This window comes from Brachycentrus maculatus, unplaced genomic scaffold (genome assembly GCF_059751285.1).
Source record: "Brachycentrus maculatus isolate JH-2025_06_01 unplaced genomic scaffold, ASM5975128v1 h1tg000244l, whole genome shotgun sequence".
Lineage (NCBI taxonomy): Eukaryota > Metazoa > Arthropoda > Insecta > Trichoptera > Brachycentridae > Brachycentrus > Brachycentrus maculatus.
In genome coordinates this window covers 1769503-1790725 of record NW_028280995.1, presented here as the reverse complement: position 1 = coordinate 1790725, position 21223 = coordinate 1769503, and the positions used below count along the sequence as shown (strand labels likewise).

Below are 21223 nucleotides of genomic sequence, written 5' to 3'. Positions count from 1 at the left end.
ACTTGTTCATAAAATTTGGATTATCTCCAATTACAGGAGTTATTTTCATATTATTTTTTGACATCTCATCAAAGATGAAGAAGAATATGGAAGTCTGGGCATTTACGGGGCTGACGACCGTCAAAGGCTGGTTTAAGTGATCACTTTACACACGTGTAACATTCACCAATTCTACCCATTATTGACAACCACATTTACATCTCACCAATAGATGTCTCTAGTGAAGTTCTAGTGATTCAAGAACAAGGTTTCTAAATTGGTTCATATATACAGAACTTCCAAGAATTTGAGTAGTGTGGTTGTCATTAATGGGTAGAATTGGTGAATGTTACACGTGTGTAAAGTGATCACTTAAACCAGCCTTTGACGGTCGTCAGCCCCGTAAATGCCCAGACTTCCATATTCTTCTTCATCTTTGATGAGATGTCAAAAAATAATATGCAGGTACATTGATTTTATTAAACATAACCATGGTAATATTCAACCTAAACAAATAATAATAAAATCTAGGCATTTTGATTCGCATTATTGAATATTTGAATAAAAACATTGATATTTAGATCGCTATTTTAAATAAAGGTAAGGAAAATTGCTTTCATTAAGGAATACTGAACTCAGAGGCAGAATATAAGGTCAATAAATAAGTCACATCACGGTGCAGCTGCTAAAAAGCAAATACTTCGAAAAGAAAAACATATTTGCAAAGAGTAACCCGATCACGAAAACGCGCTGTTATTTGTTTTTATGATGAAATGTTCTCGAAAAATCTGTCATAATGAATACGAAATAGAAAAAATCATTTATTTTTTCGTGGAAATATGAAAAAATAAATTACAGAATTTATTCAGAGCATATTCATCAAGTAATCACTTCATCATTTCAAACTAAACAAGATTAACCATCATTATATACATAACTATTCAAGCTTTTAAATTACTTTAAAATTAAATTGAAAACCAGAATCTAATTTTTCATAAATATTTCTTTAATGTATGTATTAATTTTAAATCAAACACAGATTTTTGAGTCTACTAAGTTGTATTTTATTAACAAAAACACATAAAAAATTATATTGTGACAATTGTTTCGCCTTGTTAGGGCATTATTAACGAATTTCATTCGTTAGTAATGTAATTTGTAGAACTCCATTTCTAACTTGTAGAAATGGAGTTCTACAAATTAAACGCCAAATCAATAAATAATATTTCTTTACCATAAACTATTTTATAACGAATGATATGTTTTGAAATTAGGTACAAATAACTATAAAAAAGTTATTCCCGGGAATTAAATTTCATTACCATTTTTTTTCTTTTAACCCTTATCCGCACCCAATGGTATTGTATATAGGGCACTGCATCGTAGCGACGCAGTGTTGTCTTGATCGGTAATTGCATGAAGACAAGGTGATCAGCCTTGCGCTTCTTGTAACAGTCCAGGGAGATATTACATAAATACAAGAGTGGAAAAACATTAATATACTTCTACGAGTATAAAAAACCCGTTAATTGATGTTTTTGAAGTTATAGATATTTATACTATTTTTTTTTATGCTGTACATAAAAATAACTTTTAAAATAACTGTACGTCAGTGAAATATGTTTCCAGATTATCAATTTTGTCAGAAGTAAAAAGTTATCTATGAAAATTCCATCTTGCGAAACTCCTTTAACAGTCATATATTTTCAATATCATCATCTAATCGTAAAGTGATGTTTATTGTAGTGAATCTATATAAGTAACTTGGTATCTCTTATATTAATCTTGGTATCTCTTATATAACTTGGTATCTCTTATATTGTATTAATGATAACAATTTTAATAAGGAAACCCCAAGAAAATGACAGTACATAAACAAAATGTACTGTCATTTTCAATGACAGTACATTTTGTTGAAAATGACAGTACATAAATAAAAAAGTACATAAAGGGTCCGCCAAATAACTTTTTTTTTTTAAAACAGGGCGCAAAACATCGAGTGTAGCTTCGGCTGTGTGGCACGTAGCGCCGTCCTGTTGAAACCAAATGTTGCCAATATCCTCCTCTTCAATTTTTGTGAACAAAAATCCGTTCAACATGGCCCGATAACGATCGCCATTGACTGTAACGGCCACTCCTTGCTCATTTTCAAAGAAAAATGGCCCAATTATGCCTCTGGACCAAAATCCGCACCAAACAGTGACTCGTTTTGGGTGTACCGGCTTTTCAATGTATGCGTGCGGGTTTTCTGTGCCCCAAATACGACAATTTTGCTTGTTTACATACCCGCCAAGATCAAAATGAGCTTCATCCGAAAAGATGATTTTTTTGGCAAAATCGGCATCTTCTGTAAGTCGATCGCAGGCCCACTCAGCGAAGCGAAAACGCATTGGATGGTCAGTTGGCTTCAACTCCTGAACCAATTGGACTTTGTATGGCGTCATACCAAGGTCTTTATGCAAAATTCGTCTCAATGATGTCTCCGAAATGTTCAATTGTTGAGAACGACGGTGAATTGATGTTGATGGCGCTTCACGCACACTTTCTGCCACAACATCGATATTCTCGGGTGTACGCACTGTTTTTGGCTTTTCACGCTTTGGTTTATCGATGAGGATGCCAGTTTCTTTCACTTTTTTCACAAGATAACGAACATACGGAGCTGACGGTGCTTCTCTTCTTCCAAAAACCGTACGCAATTTTCGCACACATTCTGCAACATTACCATGATTTTCAAAGTAATGTCGCAATATTTCCCAGCGTTGTTCAAGCGTATACACAACCATATTCGCTCAGCGGAAGGATAAAACTAATTATCTGTCAAATCAGACATGAGCTAAGTGTTACCATTCACGAAATAAGCACTAGTTGAAAAAAAAAACTTTAGATGGCGGACCCTATATAATGTAATATGTACTTATAATAAATAGGAAATAAAACAAAAATAACTGTGCATGCAATAGCTCTCACGATAAGATTTATCCGTGAAGTTCCTATCCAATGAGAAAATATTCAAATTCTTTAAAAAATACGTCACAAGAAAACCAGAAAACAAAAAAATATTATTAATGAAAAATCCAACAAGTTTTTCAAAACAAATTATTAATATTGTGACAGTATGTAAATATACTCGTCACTCCTTCGCAGAGTGAAGGTAGGCACGTTTGGCTACCGCGCCGGAGCTAACGGTTCGATTTCCAGGAGGGACAAAAAATGACAGCGATTTTTCACTCTAACATTTATTAACATATCTAAAAACGGCAGTTGCCGTGGAGTAGTTGAGTAGACGCTGGATTGCGAAACTGGCGTCGAGGGTTCGATTCCCGCCAGTTGCAATAATAAATTCAAGAAAAAATTATTTTCAATTGGTCTGGATATTTGTGATGTATTTTTCACATTAACTTTCCCTATCCTTACTATCCTACCTGCAGACAAGCCTCTTAAAGAAGAGGCATTGCGGGTTATTCCGTTAAAAAATATATATCATCCTAGACAGAATGAGGCGTAGGATTTATCTTTACCTTGCCTTAATATAATTAAAGATCAAGAAAAAAAATACCGAGTCGGTAAAGAAAAATAAGAAGATCTGTCATTTCTCTATTACTTGATCCAATGAAGACCCGAGTACATTTATAATAAAGCATGTAGGTTGTCTTTATAAAAAAAAGTTACTTTTTTTTTGAGCCATAACGTATATTCAATTTCCTATTAATACTCGTATTATTGCAGCTGACTGCATTCATTTACGAGTGTAGGTCAGATGTAAATATCATGTAAATTATTAAATGAAACGAGTTATTAAATAAACGGCATACATAAATTTCTTAAGTACTCAAATAAATATTATTAGATTAAAACCAATATTTTTAGCTTTTCCACTTTATTTTTATTTGACCAGCGACCGGGTTTCGTCGTTACCGACATCATCAGGCTGGTGTCGGTAACGACGAAACCCGGTCGCTGGTCAAATAAAAATAAAGTGGAAAAGCTAAAAATATTGGTTTTAATCTAATAATATATTAAAATGCAATTCCATCACGAAGTGTCAGTGGATAATATAAATCTACTCAAATAAACGTTCGCAAAACCCCGTGGGTATAAGAATGATGGTACAGAAAAACCTCGATATAACGCGCCTCTATTTAACGAACTTCGAATATAACGGACAAAAATCCGGTCAAAAGAAAAAAATATATTTAAACGTCCTGTTTTTATTTTTTTAATTTTTTTTTGTATACATTTATTGAAATCACAATTTATACATATTTACAACTTTTTTTTGCAGAGACCCACAAAGCCAAGCCACCTTGTGTGTTTTGTCGGTGGAGTTCTTTTTTAATACAATTTTTATTGTTTTTAACGACTTTAACGTAATATAGACATTTGTTTCTTTTTTGAAAGAGAAAAAGGTTAAGAATATTCATTTTACAATTTTCGTAAAATTAACTGTTGATCATTTACCTATTCCTTTATTTAGCTTTTGTTCCTTATTTTATTTTGACCTCTAACATCCGTCGGCAACAAATTAAAAATGTTCGGAACGATATATTGCAGTGTTCGACTCCCATATTTATTGTTAATTCTTGGGACTATCAAACCTTCGTTGTGTGTAAATCGTGTATCATGGTTGTGCACTAAAGGATTTCGATATTTTTGTCTAGTTTGTTCAACGATGATACTCATCCACAATAATCCACGTACCGGCAGTAATTTTAAATGTTTATAATTAATTAGTTAATATTATATATACTTAAATTCAAGATTTGCAGCACATAAATAATTTTTAGCGGCCATGATAATCACGTCATACGTCTAGCACTAGAATTTGAGACATAATGCCAACCTGCTCGTAGACTGTACCTAGCCGGAGCAATAGTATACTAGGGAATTCCCTAATATAATATTTTGGAGAGTTGAATATAATAAAAACAGCAAAGTTCAAAAGTGCAAAGAAAACTTGATTCCTTTTTCAATGCAGGATTACCGAAAGCAAGCGCGACGATATCAAACAGCAACGTCTCTTCACGACGAGTATCCGAAGACAATGAATAGAATTATGTTTGTGTTTTGTATTGTTTCTTTATACCTAAATAAACAAACAGCGTTCATATAAAAAAAATATATATTTTAGGATTTATTTTAAATCTATTTTTATATAACGGTCTTTCGACTTTAACGGACTCCCCCTCCCCCCAATTAGTGCGTTATATCGGGGTTTTACTGTAATTACAATCGTTATTGAACAGCAAACTAGAGATGTCCCTAAGTTTTTGCATGATATAAAAAATATTTTCAACGAGACATCGACCCAGGACTATTGAACTGATGGCTTGGGTGAGTATTCCGAAGCATCGGTTAGTATTTTAAAGTACATGATTACCATAAATTGTAAAACGCCTCAAATATTTTATATACCGGAATTGATATTGAGCATTTGGGTGCGGAAAGGGGTAAAGGAGAGAAGAAGGAAATCAGACAAAGGTAGATATCTATTTTCCAAAATCATGCATAAACGTAGTGATGCGATATGCCACCAAGTTAGTATACCATATTGGTGATTTTTCTAAAAGTTTATTTTCTTCTCCTTCTACTACTTGGTAGCCCTTAGGGATTAGCCTCCTGCGATGTCGATTCCCAGCAGTCAATCCATCTCTTAAGTCGTCTATCTTGGTGTTGGCTGTGCAATGCAATGTGGGGGAGTCTGGATGGGTCCATTATTCTCACGTGCGGATACCATTGCCTTCTTCGTTGCCTTCCCCACCTAACGACACCCCCGATCTCGCATATAGAGAAATATAAGAGAATATCCTGGTGTTTTTCATTCTATCACGTAGAATCTCGTCAGATATGCTCCTTAAGGTGAAAACTGACCGGAACATTTCGTCGTAACGTAACATGTTACGATGCGAGCATTCAGGCAGTCAGTACACCGAGCCGAACGCTCCATCCATAGTTTCGGATGCTTGCCCCGAGCGATGTTACGACGTTATGTTACGACGAAATGCTCCGGTCAGTCTCCACCTTTAGAGACTACATTTCTGACAGTCTTCTAAAAGCGAGTTTAATAAAATAAAAATGGTGAATTGACATTTCTGATTTTTATTTTAAAAAATTCAAAGATAACTTTGAAAATCCTTTTATATGTGTAGAATATGCTAAATCTGATATTCCTACCGAGTGCAAAACTCCTATTTCGTAGGTGACTAGAATAGTCCCCTTCAGGGCATCGATCCTTACTAAAGGTGATTCAAAGTCAAGATGAATGATATCATCAGAACAAAAAATAAAAGCGGTGTTAGTAGCAATCATAAAAAAAACAGACGGAGATAAAAAAAATGCCCATCCATTTAAATACGAGTATAATTTGATGTGATTATGGGTCTATTCTATAAAAAGTGGTTAGCGATTATTTTAAAAATAACTAAAAAAAACTGACTATCACGCCGTTTCCCTGCGGGGGTAGGCAGAGAGAATAGAACGCCACAGCGTTCTGTCTTTGCAAACAATCTTCGCCTCTTCCACATTCACACACATATATATATATATATATATATATATATATATATATATATATATATATATATATATATATATATATATATATATATATATGTATATATATATATATATATATATATATATATATATATATATATATATATATATATATATATATATATGTATATATATGTATATATATATATATATATATATATATATGTATACATATGTGTACATATATATATATGTGTTTGAAATACATACTTGATCGTGCCAAAGTTGTCCTCGGTCGTCCTCTGCTTCTATTACCAACCACATTCTTTATACAATTTGTTTCACTATGCTCTCTTCACTCGTTCGATTCACATGCCCAAACTATCTCAACACACCTTTCTTAATTTTATCGATAGCGCTTATCTCAGCCCTGCATTCTTTCCTTATATCACCATTCGAACATCTATGATACATAGTTTGAGATAAGAATAATTGATAAAATTAAGAAAGGTGTGTTGTGATGGTTTGGACATGTGGAACGTATGGGTGAGGAAAGAACGGTCAAACAAATTTATGAGGCGAATGTAGTTCGAAAAAGAAGCAGAGGAAGACCGAGGAAAACTTGGGACAGTCAGGTATGTCAAATACTTGAAAGCGCCTGGGTCAGGAGTCGTAACAATCGTCGGGTATGTATGAGGAGATGCATGAATGTATAAGAGGCGAAGAATTTTTGCAAAGACAGAATGGTATGGCGTTCGATTCTCTCTGCCTACCCCTGCGGGGAAGCGGCGTGATGGTTAGTTAGTTAGTTATTTTATTTGGTTAAATAAAACATTTTAATCCCGTAAACAAATTCAACATATTACTCATTATTTTTAATTTATTTACCGCGGGGTAGGTTTCCTGTTTATTTCTACGTATAAATTAAAATGACTAATAGCGGAAGCTGATTAGCATTATCCATGTCTATTGTCGTGGATATAAATACATAATGTATTGGCAATAATGTATATGGACTACTTCATTATTGATTAGTAATGAACCATATAAATACACTTTGTTGCTATTATGAAACATGCTTCGTATTTGCTACTTGTGGCAATTTGAAGTAGTAAATTTATAAAATAAAATTTTTATTTCACTGATCAATAGGTAAAATAGGTATGTATTGATTAAATAATATCACAACATTTTGAGTGTGTCCAAATACTCGTTCACAAATGTGGATTATTTTCATCTCACCAATGGATGTCTTTGGTGAAGTTCTAGTGATTCAAGAACAATGTTTCAAAAATGGTTCATATATCGCTCACTCCTTTCAAGAATGTCATAAATAAAAAAACTTGATTTTTCAGGAGAACGTTTTTAAAGTTTAAAAATAAATACAATGTATTAAAAATAAATATCAAGCCACGTATTGAACTTTTTACTGTGCAACAGATCTTTTTAGGTAAAACCTGAAGGTTTTTACTCCATTTGAAAAATATTTAGTAAGTATATTTATAAAATAATTAAACAATACCTTTTCTTCAAAATGCAAAAACAACACTTTTTGCCCTGTAGCGGGTAAATATTAAGTTAAAAATATGCTTCTTTTGCTGGGATATAGTACATTTTCTGGGCATTCCGAAAACATGCACAACTGAAAATTGACGATTTTTGATTTATGACGTTCTTGAAAGGAGTGAGCGATATATAGAACTTCCAAGAATTTGAGTAGTGTGGTTGTCAATCGTGTAAAGAATTGGTGAATGTTGCACATGTGTAAAGCGATCACTTAAACCAGCATATGACAGGTCGAAAGCCTTGTAAATACCCAGACTTCCATATTCGTCTTCGTTTATGTTGAGATGTAAAAATGTCATAAAATGTGAATTACATTATTTTTTGACATCTCATCAAAGATGAAGAAGAATATGGAAGTCTGGGCATTTACGGGGCTTACGACCGTCATAGGCTGGTTTAAGTGATCACTTTACACACGTGTAACATTCACCAATTCTACCCATTATTGACAACCACACTACTCAAATTCTTGGAAGTTCTATATATATGAACCAATTTAGAAACCTTGTTCATGAATCACTAGAACTTCACTAGAGACATCTATTGGTGAGATGTAAGTATTTGGACACACTCAAAATGTTGTAAATTTAAATTATACTTAATTTTTACCCAAAATGAATACGAATTTGTATAAGTACTTCATATTTACGTTATTGTAACTACAAAATATGACACGAGCTCAATAAACCAAATGTGGTTCTGAGTAAATATACGGGGTTAAGGAACCCATTACAGAGACGACTAGCAATTACATAGTTGGCAAAGCAGGATGGAAATCTTATGGGTGGAAATTTCCACAAAAGGAGTGGGAGAGAGGCTTAACTAATTCATAAATTTTTAGCAAAGATTTGTTTCTTCTATACATTATAATTCGTACAAGAGAGACAGACGTTGATTGAAAAGATCAAAGTGTTGAGAACAGGTTTAGCGTAAAGCAATGAGAATCTCTTCTTATTATTCTAATTATATACATAATATAAAACCCTCATCCGCACCCAAATGGTGCATACGACACTGTCATATAAACGCAGTGTTATCTCGATCGTTTATACATGAAGGAAAGGTGATCAGCCTTCCGCTTCAGGTACCAGTCCATGGTAATTTTGAATAAATATTACAGTGAAAAAATCACTAATATTTATTTTACCCCCCTTGGGAATCGAACCCGGAACCTCCAGACCGGTAGCCGAGCGTGCTGACCATTACACTACGGAGGCGGACTATTCTAATTATTCTCATAAATATTGAGAACAGATTATGTAAAGTTCGTCATTCGTCCAACTTTTTCGATTAAAATTCGGGTCGCCATTTGTCTGGTATTAAATGTGCGATTGTTTTTCAAGGGTTAGTCTATATATTTAAAACGTTGCTCTCCAGTTATTAAGTAAATAAGGGCGATTTTTTCTATGCTTTTCATTTAAGCCTTCATTATGCAAATAAAACGTGATTTCAGTGAAACTGAGCGGTCTCAAATAATTTTATTAAATTCAGAAGGGTTTCGCCACTTTGCTGGTGTTAAACGTGCGAATGTCTGTCAAGGGTCAGTCCTATATTTAAAACGTTAATCTCCAGTTATTATAATCAGTACATATGTAAATGCGATTTTTTCTGTGCATTTCATTTAAGCCTAGATTATTTTACAATAAAATGCAAATAAATCGTGATTCGAGTGAAACTGAGCGGTCTCAAATAATTTTATTAAATTCAGAAGGGTTTCGCCATTTTGCTGGTGTTAAACGTGCGAGTGTCTGTCAAGGGTCAGTCCTATATTTAAAACGTTAATCTCCAGTTATTATAATCAGTACATATGTAAATGCGATTTTTCTGTGCATTTCATTTAAGCCTTCATTATTTTACAATAAAATGCAAATAAATCGTGATTCGAGTGAAACTGAGCTGTCTCAAATAATTTTTATTAAATTCAGAAAGGTTTCGCCATTTTGCTGGTGTTAAACGTGCGAGTGTCTGTCAAGGGTCAGTCCTATATTTGAAACGTTAATCTCCAGTTATTATAATCAGTACATAAGTATGCAAGTGCGATTTTTTTCTATGCTTTTCATTTAAGCCTTCATTATTTTATATTAAAAATGCCAAGAAAACGTGATTTGAGTGAAACTGAGCGGTCTCAAACAATTTTATTGAATTCAGAAGGGTTAACTGTCCCTTTAAATGAGTAAGTTGAGTGTTTTCAAATTAACCGCGCCCTTAATAGTAGTAGGTCGGGATAGCAGATACTAAGTAGCAGTAAATACTCATAGATCAAAATGCTCATGAAAATAAAACAGAATCGTAAAACACCGTATGTTATATCGCTCACTCCTTTCAACAACGTCATAAATAAAAAAATCGTCAATTTTCAGTTGTGCATGTTTTCGGGATGCTCAGCAAATGTACTATATCCCAGCAAAAGCGGCATATTTTTAACTTAACATTTACCCGCTACAGGGCAGAAAGTGTTGTTTTTGCATTTTGAAAAAAAAAGGTATTGTTTAATTAGTTTTTTAAATATACTAAATATTTTTCAAATGGAGAAAAAACCTTCAGGTTTCACCTAAACAGATCTGTTGCACAGTAACTATTTCAATATTGATATTTATTTTTAATACATTGTATTTTATTTTTAAACTTTAAAAACGTTCTTCTGAAAAATCAAGTTTTTTTATTTATGACGTTCTTGAAAGGAGTGAGCGATATGTCTTAATGTCATAAACGTGGAGGTGGTCTGAAATATAAGGCGCATTATTATTGAAATGTTTTTATTTTATTTAAATGTGTATGAAATTAAAAATATTTATAAACACAATAACAAAAAACCCGACGTGCGAAACGATAATATATACAATTCAAATTTTGTCAAATGCTGTTATCGTGTAAGTAAAATAATGTATTGTTAGGAAATAATTTTTTGGCACGTACCAAATAAGCTAAGAAAACCAATAAAAGGTCATTATAAATAATGGAAAGCTTTATCATTTGTCCACCTTTAAGTACTTGATCATGCAAGTCTTTCTTTGCTTCTATTTTTAACTACATCGTCTGATATATTCGTTTTAGCATTTTTTCACTCATTCGATTCACGTATCCAAACATGTAAAAAAATATTTTTTAATGGTATATTCGCAAAGACAGAACTCATTCGCCGGCCAACCGCCGAAGAGGTAACACGTCTTTCTGCGCAATTTTTTTTAAAAAATAATGTATATTTGATGTTTTTTATTTTTTAGAATATGTATAGAAATAACATTTTTATAATTTTTTTAAAACTCCTATACTTTCAATAACTCTTTTATTTTCAAAACCACATATTTATTTCAAAGAAAAACTTATTTTTTCAATACAAAAACCGTGTTTTAAGAAGAAGAAAAAAACAATTACGTCAAATGTTACCTGGATTTAAAATAAATTTAGTTGCTATTTAACGTATTTAGGGCTTTAAATGTGTCGATAATGTTTATCTCAGACTTTTATGATTTCCTTATTTCATCATTCGAAAATCTACATACTATAATACATTGTTTCGTCCCAAATGCGTCTGAGTGATTGCAATTCGACTGCATAAATATCCTTTTATAATTGAAAAACAAAAAGCAGTGCTATAAATAAGCATAGATTCAACATTTCCATGCCGTCATTTAGCTGTGCACAACTCGCATCGATGGCGAAGTTTCAACATGCCTAAATTTGATTACGTCAGATTATTTTGATTCAGAAATGCATGTTGCGATCCTGTCGTCCGCTGTTCGTGATCCACACTCCGCAGAGCGCATACCACACCGTGGGCACTGAAGTTCAACGAGCAAGGCGTGGGAGGGCATCATCTGTCAACTGGAACTAGCAACAGGGTACAGCATTGCCAATTTTCCTACGCGAACGAATCCGTAACAACTGCGAAAAGTGAGCACGGATCAATGCGTAATCAGTATTCAAGGTCTTCGTGCAATCGGCGGTAACACAGGTGAAAGCGGGAGATAAGTATATGATTGATAATACCAGATAACGGGTTATCCATTGTTATAACGTATTTACAAATCAGATTGTGTTCCACAATAACCGATGTAACGCACCTCATAAAACAATCGCTCGTACGAAACTTATGTATACTGTGTGGATTTTTTCTTCTTCCAATACAATAGCACAAGATACGCACACAAATACATAGCTGACTGTTATCTGTTAATAGGTATTCATAGTTTCTGAGAATGGATCTTTGTCAGACGGGAGGAATATCTAATTTAACATGTTAAATTAGATATTCCTCCCATCTGACAAAGATCCATTTGTAGGGAGATGTGAAGCGACTTTTATGCGATTCTGATTCGTTCGAAACATCTAGAATGGACACATCGTTCATCATTATTCCCGACATCTTTTCAATTCATATCAACTCGCGCTGACTTAGAAAACCCGAGAAACTTTCTTATCATTAGCATAAACTATCATTATTCTAAGTATAGTGTATACCGATATGCAACCACTAATTTAGAGATTAAACGTAGCAGGTACTTAACACCGTGACGAAATTATTATTTACGGTTGCTTTAAGGGGCATTGTGTACAACAAAAATTAGAATAGCACTGAGGAAGAAATATTACCGGATCAGAAAACATAGCCTAAATGATTTTCTGTGGTTAGACGAAGATAACCGTTATTTTAGAGCTTGAAAAAAATGCAAACTGACCTTCAGTATTAAAAAAAAAATTAGAAATGTAGTACTTATCAAGAGAAATATTAATTGAATTTCCGACAAGAACCACAAAAACAGTACGTAGCTGAAATCAAGCCATCAGTTGTTATTACGTAGATATCAATAAAAACCTACATACATAACGATATGTGATACATAAAAAAGAATGATGTCATGTTTGCTCCGTTGTTTACACGAGTACGATATACATAATCTGTCCATATAGATTACCCAAGTACACAAAATACGCAGTGTACATATATGAAAATGCCTCGTGGATTTCAAAATAAATGAAAATAGGTCAGAATCTACTAGAATAATTCAGATCAATCAGCAAAAGATCAATAAGCGATTTAAAAGACCAAAAAAATCGATTTAAAACACCAAAAATAAGGTATTTCAAACACCATTTAGATTTAGATCATCCAGCAAAATCAAAAGACCAATAAGCGAAATATAGTGATTCAAGAACAAGGTTTCTAAATTGGTTCATATATATAGAATATCCAAGAATTTGAGTAGTGTGGTTGTCAATAATGGGTAGAATTGGTGAATGTTACACGTGTGTAAAGTGATCACTTAAACCAGCCTATGACGGATGTCAGCCCCGTAAATGCCCATACTTTTATATTCTTCTTCATCTTAGATGAGATGTCAAAAAATAATATGGTCAATAAGCGATTTAAAACACCAAACAAAGTTTGAAAATGAGGTTAGGATATCGCGATAATTCTATTTATTTTCTCGTGATCACACTGTAGCGAGCGCGCCAATGCGTCTCGCCAGTGTGCAAAGAAAACCGATACGCAAATCAGAAAAATAAAGGTATCACAACACATTACCGTGCGTCAAGTATCCGTTTATTATTGCGCATTGGTTAGCAGTGTAAACAAAGAAACACGTGTGACGAAAACATCGCACCGATATTTAATTCTTACAATAATAATATCGTCACATAACCTCATCAGCTGTCATTAACTAACATTTATGGGAAATTTGAGTTGAGGACGGTTTTATTTAGATTTTCTGAGCGCGCATTTAGTAAATTTCACTTAGAGACGGTTTTATTTAGGCCTGATCGTGCATATAGGAAATTTCAGTTAGGGACGGTTTTTTGAACGTGCATATGAGAAATTTCAGTTAGGGACGGTTTTATTTAGATCGTCCGTGTGTGCATGTGGGAAATTTCAGTTAGGGACGGTTTTGTTTAGATTGTCTGAGCGTTTATATGGGGAATTTCAGTTATAGACGGTTTTCTGAACGTGTATATGGGAAATTTCAGTTTAAAACGGTTTTGTTTAGATTGTCTGAGCGTGCATATGGGGAATTTCAGTTAGGGACGGTTTCATTTAGATTTTCTGAGCGCGCATATAGGAAATCTCAGTTAGGGACGGTTTTAAATAGATTTTCTGAACGCTCATAATATGGGAAATCTCAGTTTGGGACGGTTTTATTTAGATTATCTGAGCGTATCTTTGGAAAGTTCAGTTAGGGACGGTTTTATTTAGATTCTAGGCGTGCATGTGCTCACTCATACCAATATTCTTTACCATTTTATAGGTCTTGAGTATTTGACCACTTTTGTATCTCTTATTATAAATAATAATGAAATCAATATCAGGTTAAAATTATAGTTTATACTTCAGATGGAAATAAGGATAATAACGTAAAATTCATGCAAACGCAGATACTACAAATAGACGAGCGACTACATTTTATAAGGCTAAATATATTTAAAAAAATATTTCAAATATTTTGCTCTTTTGGGTACCTACGTTCTCAACTGCATCCGCGCGGTATTTGAGGTAAAAGTCGAAATTAATACATATTTTATCAATTTTGGCACTAAAAGAGGATTACCGATAATCAAAAATTCATCTCGGTTATCCTAATAGACTTCGTTAATGTTAAAATTATAAATACAATGTTATTAAAAAGCCAGCAATAGATAAGCAAAATGATGGCCGGATTTTATCCGGCTCTGAATTCAGAATGCTATTTCTAATACTAGACATAAAATATAGACTAAAATATACAAATGAATAAACCATTCATATGTTAATTAAATTAAATTTAAAAAACACTTTTATTTTATTTTCTTCTACTAACCATCATCTGCAACAACGGTGCATAAGGCACAGGAGTGCATCGACGCATATCGTTAATCACGGGAAGGTAAGGTGAACAGTCCTGCGTTCCAGTTACCAATCCAGAGTGGTGTTAAATAAATAATGGAGTAAAAAATCTGTTATATTTATTTGACTCCCTCTGGGAATCGAAGCCGCGACCTATAGCAAGGTTGCCAACGCGAAGTTTATTTCAGTGTGAAAATTTAAACACAATTTTATTATTTGTTTATATTTTTATAAATTTATGAAGCAAAAAATGCTAAAATACGAACATAAGTTGTAATTTGATTATTTTGAAATTTAATACACATTAATGATATAAATATACAAATGACGTAGGAAGTATAAGAAACGTACGATTCACGCGATAGTTTGTAGGTTATAATATAAAAATATACCTAAAAACGAAAAATAATAGTTCAGCAATTGACTAAAACTGAAATTACGTTTATTTCAAAACACTTTAATATATCACCCGATTTATTTAAAAAATGTGAAAATTAATCTACAATTACGCGGAAAATGCTTAAATTTTCTGGAAGTAAAAACACTTAAATTAACTCAAAAATAAACAATAAAATTAATAAAAATATGAGGTTAGGTCACTGACCTTTCTGAGTCTCCCTTTGTAGACCATGGCGAAAGCTCCATGGCCTATGAGATCCTTACTGCTATATTCGTAATCACCCACAATCTCCATTTTTAGGAATACCAAAAAATAACTTTAAAAAATATACTAAAGGAGAGATCTACTCTTTGTGGTTATTGATGCTGGAGATCAATACCATATTTTGAACGACGGATTATAGTATTTTTACGCGCTACATCATGTTCACTATTTATAAACTAACACATTTTTCAATAACACTTTGCATTGCAACGAACGACACTTGTTAAATTTATGCACATAACCATTGTCACGAAAATTTGCTTATAAAATAAACCCGAGAAACACTCATCACAGAATTTTGTTAACAGGCGATGTTGCCATATGGGAACATAAATAATAATAAAAAAGTGACATTTGTCTCCGAGGTAGGTACCATAAGAAATATATTTTATTTTCTTCTAAAACCTAACGAAGAACTGATGTTTGATAGTAAAAAACGAAACATTTTGGAATGATTTACTAGACGGTATTTTTGTTTGTATGTACATTGTGATTATTATTTTTTTTTAAATAAGTTGAAACGAATCAAGAATTTTTACGACTGGTAATATTAAAAACATATTGATTTCAAATTCTTGTGCCATCTAGTGATGATAAAATAAAATAAACCCTTCCGATGATTATGCAGAGTAGAGGTTTGGGAATTAGATAAAGGGAATGACAAAAAATGGTCACTATTTTAAAATTATCATTATGTGATGCATTTAAAAATTGTTTCAATTCCACATTAAATTAAATATGATATTCTCACTGTTTTATTAAATATAATAAAAAACTAAGCAACCTTTTTTTATTGACTAACTTCTATAAGACATCAAATTCAGAGCAGAAAATGTTAATGGAGATAAATCTTATTCTATACAAATGCTCACTCATCCCTCCCAAGCTTCTTAAAAACGGAAATAAAGTGGATATTCCTGTGCCAGAGAAAATGCTTTTACATAAATTGCGAGACAAAGCTTTTTACTTGTCATTAAATAAATCTCGACCAACAAAAATATTTAGTTTCTTTCAAAAAGTTAAATAAATACATTTAAAATTTCACAATACATGTTTAGTTTATTTGATAAAAAATACTCTACAGTTTCTCTATACTGTAATCTATATAATTTAGTTAGTCTCTGCTGTAATCCGAACGCTCCACTAGTCCAAACAGAGGGTAGAGGAGTGAGCGATATGTCATACATATAATTTATAGAGGTAGATTTTTAACCTTTTATTGTGTTGTATCAATAATATCAAAGGACTCATCAGTTGCAATTAATATTGCGGAAACTAGCTTAATATTTTTGACTCGCTGCTGTTACATTGAAAATTCTGCCCTGCACTTTTTTTGCAGATGGATGCAATTCGGCGGGTCTATTTAAGTTATAAGGTTGCTTGAGATAAGGTGAAATTGGAGTTTATGTCTGAAGAAGGCGAAGAGCCATAAAAGTCTATGCCAAGAGCCGCATGCAGCTCACGAGCCGCTCCTGCCGACCTCTGTTCTAGACCATGTGTAATTAATTGAATTTTTTAAAACCATTTCAGGACCTGAATTGTTTGAATTGAGAAACTCTATAATAAAATATTAAAGAATTTTTGTTAATTTATTAAATATTTTAAAGTAACACTGCTTTAGAACTACGTAACTTATTCCAGGTTTGAATGCACATAAATGAGGTTTGCTTAATTTTTTTTCCAAATAAATCAAAAATAAGAAAATATATATATTTTGTAAGAAAGATTTATTATTGTTAAATAAATAATTTCAACAATTTTTATTATGGAATATTGTTATGATGATAAGTATAAATATGTTGCATTAATATCCCAACCCATCAGATTATCTCTTCTGGTCTCCCAAATCTTCAATGCTGTCTTCGTCAATCTGAAGTAATAAAAATCAAATGGTTGAAAAGAACATAAAAAAGGAACTATGAGATCATTGAGAATAAAAATAGAAACATTTTGTTTAAAATCATAAATGTTTTTTAAAATTAATTTAAAAGAGAAGTACGTGTGTTTTTACTATTTACAAAAATACTTTATACTATTTCTGTAAGCCTAAGCGGCTCGTTATTAGAAATAGGTATCAAATTGTGCTAGAGTGGGTTCGAACCGAGAAACTCTGACTCAAGAGTCTGCGACACTAACCACGGGACCACAACCCGACACGACATTCAAATAAAATTATAAATCGCAAATAGGTTTGGATAAATAAGTACAAAATATTTTTTACAAACCTCTGGCCACTTGTCTGGTATAATTTCAAACAAGTCATCTTTAACATCACCCTGAATTACAATCTCATCATCTCCAGTGACAGACGAACCGCAGGCAAATTTGGTTCCAAAAAACTTAGCTGCGACTTTTAAATCAATATCTGAAAATATGAATAAAACAAACACAGATAAAATATTTAAAAATTCTGTTAAGATTTGTTCTCTTTATTCTGAAACTGTGATCGAGATGTGTTTTTAATTTAGAATTCGCATGGCCCGTTACATGTTTGTATTTCTCCTATACGGAGTGGAGGCATGGGCACAGAACCAAGATGTAATACGTAAAGTTGAGGCCTTTGAAATGTGGGTCCATAGTTAAGAGTAACAAATATTTAAGTGTATGCATCTCATGATTTTGAAAACTGAGAGACTGGTACGGATACAGATATGTACCGTTTCCATAATGGTAGCCAATCCCATCAAGAAAATGAAACACAAAGAAGAAAAGAAATTAGATATTAACACATTTCGGACGGGTGTTTTTTTTTTTCACCTGCGAACTGCTGGCGATTGGATTCGATAATTATGTACACATAGTTTAGACCTTAAAGAGATTAATTAGTACATAATATTTGTATAGAAACACTAAATAATTCCTACTTTTCTGACTTTGAAATGAGGCCGGCGCAGAAGGTAAAAATACACTTCCCGTCCTTAAGCATTAATCGACCAAACGGTTAAAAATACCTTTCTCGTCCTTAGTGTGTTAACAAAAAGATGCAATCCAATAGTTTTCTTCGTATGAGTTTATCGCATAAGTGAATGGGAAAGTTGGAAATACAACTCACCAAATGTGCTAAGACCGGTGACAACGGTGACACACTTCTTTTTACCACGGGGAGCTCGGGCAACCGTCACAAGTCTGGGCACATCTTCCTTCTTTTTGGCTTTGAGCATTCCCTTCCCGCCACGCTTTTGTCTTTTCTTTTCTTCTTCGCCCCCACCGCCTTCCTCACCTAGAATCATATCAAGGGACATTAACAAAAAATTATCTAAATAAAAAATGTAAGAAATTTCTTGAAAAGTGTACTGAACTGGCGCACTTCTGCACTATCTATCTCTTGATAAACCAATGTAAGACTTAAATAAAGCGCAACTGTCAATCTGGCTTAAGACAATCAAACACTATGTATATACACCCGAAGTTTGTGAGAAAAGGTCATACAAACCCATTATGTACACACATGCAAAATTTGTACACAATGTGCAACTCACAAAGTACTTCAGTGTCATATTGTATGATTTTAGCTGCTGGGTGTGTGAAAAACATTCCAAATGTATCAGATTTATATAACCGACTCTCCCATACTTCATATAAAAATATATAAAAGTAGAGGTTGATCTTATACAGCTACATCTCAATTTCTAAGAGTGTGTACTTTATTATGCATCCCATAATACTAAATGTCAGGAAAAAAAAGCATGATATCATTTGGAAGAAGCGCTAAGAATAAAAAAGGTTTTTATTCAGGAGATGATAATGTCTAAAAGTGGTAAAAACTTTAAACTTTAAGTGAAACTCTAGTCAGATAAGAACTTTAAACTGCAAACTTTAAACTTTAAGTGAAACTAGTGAGATAAAAACAATAAAAATAATTTCCAAATATGTCGATCTCTGTTTTTATTTAAAGCAGAAAATATTTTAACAAAGTTCAATAAAGAAATTGTTTCGAGACACAAAAACAGATTGAAACATTAAAAACATACTAGCCATTTTGGCCATGTCAGATTTGTTGTAGACGAGTTGTTTTGATGCTGTAACTGATGATTTTTTTTATGAAATGAAATTGGTTCATGAAAATGGGAAATTGTAGCTGATTTGCCACTAATATTGAAGCTTCTATCACTATGTTTCATTGCATATTAACACATTAATATACCACATATGATAAAGATTACTTGATAAAGATTGAGTAACTATAAAAGGATATTACATAAAATGCAATTACAATACATCTTAACATTTCATATATTTAGACTAAGTAAATGGTAAAATAAAAAAATATGCTTACTTAATTTAACTTTCTCAAATTCAGTGGGAAGATTTCGTTCTAACCACTGCTTACATTTTTCATATTCTGGATAGTATTCACAATATTCAATTGGCATAGAACAATTTCCGCAATATAGAACATTGACGGGGTATGATACTCCTTGCCTAGGACCCGTGCTCAAGTCAACGTCTGTCATTTTCCTAACCTATAAAATATTTGTGTTGGAATAATTACAATCATAACATAATTTCACGAAAACTATAATCATTGAATGATTTTAAAATACAAAAAGAGACTAATGAAAATATGTATTACTTAAACCGAACGAAACAATTAAATAATTTTTTTTTTCTCCCGTCTGCCCCGGATCGCGAAAACAATAATGTTGCAAGGCCTAAAAATTATACGTCCTAAATTATATATATTTTTGCAAAGGGCTACATAACATAGGATAGCACACGAAAAAAAGACTTACGAAGAAAAACTTTATATTTATTTAGTGTTTATTGCGGGTGAAACCCGTAGAAAAAAATCAATTTATTTTTAATTGTACATACCAGGTACTCGAAATAATCGGCCGTAAATGCATTTCAATACCATACCAGGTATATTTATACTCGAAATAATAAAAAATATTTTTCCACCTTTTGTTAGAGCCTAATCCATCAAGCTGAATGCACTTAGCAAACGGATTACCTGGGATACCGAAAATACAATGCAATTAACAATAAGTATCGACCCGCATGGTTCCTGCGGGGAAACTGCAATAATAATAAATAGGTACATTTAAAAGTATACGTAATTAGATAATAAAAATCTAAAAACTAGTGATTTGGCCGGATATTCCGGTCCTTACTTTTGGTGGTCAATAATGCGAAACAATATCCAAACTTGAAGACAGTTTGCCAGAATTTACCCTTCAGCTCCATGCAGCACCGTTTATAGTGAGAGGTTGTTTTCTGAAGCCGGCCTTGTCTATGAAAACAAGCGCAATCGCCTTTTGCCCACAAACGCAGAGAACATTATTCAATTTCTTCTTCTTCTTCTAACCCTTATCCGCACCCAATGGTGCATAGGGCACTGCATCGTATTGACGTAGTGTTATCTTGATCGATACTTACACGAAGGCAAGGTGATCACTTCTGCTCTTCAGGGACCGGCCCAGGGACTACATAAAATAAATATAGATGTGTAAAATTTATTTTCACCCCCCCCCTGGAAATCAAGCCCGGGACCTCCAGCACAGTAGCTAAACACGCTAATCATTACACCACGGAGGCGGACAATTTACCTTTAGTTAGCTTTGAATATAAATAAACTGTTTTGCATGCTTGTACCTATTTATTTGCAATAAATAAACAATCTAAACTCATTGCATTTTCATTTATTTGGCACGTATTCTATTATTGATTAAGTATCATACCTATTTAATATGGAGCGT

The 21223-nt window shown here is 32.9% G+C and overlaps 2 protein-coding genes across 2 annotated transcripts in view; both read right to left on the bottom strand.

Moving 5' to 3' along the window:
• Positions 1-15832, bottom strand: part of Atg1 (serine/threonine-protein kinase unc-51-like protein Atg1) — a 99207-nt gene extending 83375 nt beyond the window's left edge. Inside the window, exon 1 of the mRNA XM_088265229.1 lies at positions 15465-15832. Within this exon, the coding sequence (XP_088121355.1) occupies positions 15465-15554 (90 nt within the window). The 5' untranslated portion in view covers positions 15555-15832. The remainder of the gene's footprint in view (positions 1-15464) is intronic.
• Positions 15833-17234: 1402 nt separating this feature from the next.
• On the bottom strand, positions 17235-20195 carry DENR (density-regulated protein). Its single transcript, XM_088265224.1, has 5 exons — positions 20098-20195; positions 19801-19987; positions 18577-18744; positions 17750-17889; positions 17235-17394 (listed from the first exon to the last, which is right to left on the bottom strand). The coding sequence occupies exons 2-5, from the start codon at positions 19976-19978 to the stop codon at positions 17350-17352; spliced, it is 531 nt and encodes a 176-aa protein (XP_088121350.1). The 5' UTR covers positions 19979-19987; positions 20098-20195; the 3' UTR covers positions 17235-17349.
• Positions 20196-21223: the final 1028 nt, after the last annotated feature.

Coding starts and splice junctions, on each gene's coding strand:
- DENR (XM_088265224.1), bottom strand. CDS start 19,978: ATGACAGACGTTGACTTGAGCACGGGTCCTAGGCAAGGAGTATCATAC. Junction 17,890..18,576: donor CACCGGTCTTAGCACATTTG/GTGAGTTGTATT, acceptor TCATATTTTCAG/ATATTGATTTAAAAGTCGCA. Junction 17,395..17,749: donor TACCAGACAAGTGGCCAGAG/GTTTGTAAAAAA, acceptor TTATTACTTCAG/ATTGACGAAGACAGCATTGA.